This window comes from Eurypyga helias, unplaced genomic scaffold, assembly GCF_000690775.1.
Source record: "Eurypyga helias isolate BGI_N326 unplaced genomic scaffold, ASM69077v1 scaffold23494, whole genome shotgun sequence".
Taxonomy (NCBI): domain Eukaryota; kingdom Metazoa; phylum Chordata; class Aves; order Eurypygiformes; family Eurypygidae; genus Eurypyga; species Eurypyga helias.
Window position 1 is genome coordinate 1 of NW_010247392.1, and position 2,537 is coordinate 2,537.

The 2,537-nt window shown below is 59.2% G+C and overlaps 1 protein-coding gene across 1 annotated transcript in view; it reads left to right on the plus strand.

Annotated features, from left to right (window-relative positions):
• Window positions 1–102: 102 nt before the first annotated feature.
• Window positions 103–2,537, plus strand: part of HDAC8 (histone deacetylase 8) — a 15,617-nt gene continuing 13,182 nt past the window's right edge. The window contains 2 exon segments of the mRNA XM_010150713.1: window positions 103–149; window positions 1,819–1,949. Of these exon segments, the coding sequence (XP_010149015.1) occupies window positions 103–149; window positions 1,819–1,949 (178 nt within the window).

Here is a 2,537-nt window from a genome sequence, read left to right on the forward strand (position 1 = left end):
TGCTCCCGGTTACACCGGTGCTGCGGGTCCCGTAGCCCCTGGCTGCTGCGCTCTGGGCACCGGGCTGCTCTCACAGACCTGTTCTTCTCGCCCTAGGCCAGCATGGTGCACTCCTTGATTGAAGCATATTCCTTACTTGACCAGATGAAGTAAGTGCTCCCCTTTTCTGTGAAGGGAACGTTTCCTTCTCTGCTAAGGTTTGGAAGATTCTGAGTAACTGCAGGTCTTGCGCTGTCCGGGCTGGCGGCGTGACTGTAGGAGCCCACGCGCTGTGTGTTTCTGGGACCTAAGGCAAGTCTGCTTGTTTGGCGGAATGAAGGAGGCTATGGCAGGGGGGGGGTGTGGGGGGGAAAACGTGGAGCACAAGTCGCCGTGTGCTCTCTGCGCAGAGCACGCTCCCAGCCGCTGCTCTCGTGCCTCTGAGCAGAAGCAATGGCGTAGAGACCATCCCTGTTGGAACAGCTTTGAATCCTCTGGCCAGTGCTGATGCCGAGGGGGGCACCGTGCCGTTTTGCTGTGTTGTGGTTGGTCTGGGAGGCTTTTCTGAGGTCTTGATGCTGTTCAGAGAAGATGAGGGCTGAGGCAGAAGAGTAAGAGCCCTCCCACCCCATTAGGCTCGTGATACTGGGGGATACGAAGGAAAAGAAAAGGCTTAGCTCATCCTCTCCTGTGTAACAATGCATAACATCTCAAAGAAATCCTACACTCCAGTTCAGCAGAGCTAGGAAGTCCCCTTGGGACGCGGTTATGTGTGGTTGTATTGGTAGTGCATGCTCGGGAAATGGCTGCAGTAGCGTTACAGGGCCGGGCCTGGTGGGCTGCCAGGCCTGGCATGGAGGGAGCAGGGACGGGGCCTGGGCCAGCCTTGTGCCGGGAGCTTCTTGCATTTCTCCCGTGGAGTGGGGATGTACCGCACTGCTGATGTGCACCCCAGAGACTGAGGTTGGGAGAGAGCTTCAGTGTGTCGCAGGGTTTGTTCAGGCAGATTGCAAAGCGCCTGAAGCTGGGAAAGGTGACGTGCGGGTTGCTGAGGGCAGAGACGGTCTCAGCTTCGAACGCAGGTGGAGTTAAGAGCGCAGAAGAGGCGCTACTCAGCTCCTGGCCCAGCAGAGTGGCGTCCTGCCGTAGCGCTGCGCAGGGCCTGGATGTTCTCCCTCTGTGTAACCAGAGTGTTGGACCTGCCGGAGGCTGCTCAGGCTGGGAAAACGTGCAGGAAAGGGAGAAGCCCTTGAAGTGCAGAGGTTAATGCCGGCGGCACCTGCAGGTGTCCCACGTTGGGGTGGGTGCAGCAGATGGTCCTTGGGGCCTACAAGGCAGCTGGGGGAGACTTTTGACAGGGGCCTGCAGTGACAGGACAAGGGGTAACGGGTTTAAATTGAAAGGGGGGAGGTTTAGATTAGATATCAGGAAGGAGTTCTTCCCGCAGAGGGTGGGGAGCACTGGGACAGGTTCCCAGAGAAGCTGTGGATGCCCCATCCCTAGGAGTGTTCAAGGCCAGGCTGGATGAGGCTTGGAGCAACCTGGGCTATGGAAGGTGTCCCTGCCCATGGCAGGGGGTGGCACTGCGGGGGCTTTAAGGTCCCTCCAACCCAAATGATTCTATGGTGCCAGTCTGGGGGAAAGGCTGACTCTAGCCCCACTGAGCCGCGTTCTCGCTCACAGTGACGGTCTGCTGTGAGGGGAGGAGGGGGGTTTGTTTGCTGTTTCAACAGTAACTGCCAAAAGAAGGTTCCTAGTTGGAGGAGGTTAACACTGGGCAGCCTGGCTGAACCCTGGAGCCTCTTGTCCTGACGTGCTCCCTCCCTCCTCTCTGCCTAGCATAGTCAAGCCAAAAGTGGCCTCAATGGAGGAGATGGCGAGCTTCCACACGGACGCCTACCTGCAGCATCTGCAGAAGGTCAGCGAGGAAGGGGACGATGACCACCCGGAGTCTGTGGAGTATGGACTGGGTACGGCTGTGTGTCTTCAGCGAGGGATTAGCTGAGTGTCAGGTCCGGGATGCTTTTTGCTGGAGCTGCGGGTAGGCCGAGGGGGAGTTCAGTGGGCTGTTTGCTGAGGTAAGCCCTCTTTGATGGGGTGTTGCTGAACCCCGCAGCCATCACTGCTCAGGCTGGCGTTCTCACCGTTGTCAGCAGAGTACCGTCAGCCCACGCCACTGCTCCCAGCCCCACGGCCGTCCCCTGCATACTGGGAGCCAGTTCCTTTTGCTGCCGCTGTGAGGATCAGCCCTGACCTGTGGAACAGAGCTGGGGCTGGCTGCCACAGCCCTGCAGTGGTGGAGGACGCGTGTGAACGGTGGTCTGAAGCCACAGCCAGGGACCAGAGTGGCTGCTGTTTGCCTGGTGACTCGGCTTACGTCTTGAGAGGTGACACCTTGCCTGCCTGGTGTGCTGGCTTCAGCCAGGACAGAGTTCATTCTCTTCACAGAAGCTGTAGGGGTGCAGCCCTTCGGGAGCAGCCTGCTCCAGCCTAGGCTCTTCTCTCCAGGGGCCACAGCGCCTGCCACGAGCCTGCTGCAGCACGGGCTGCCCAGGGGG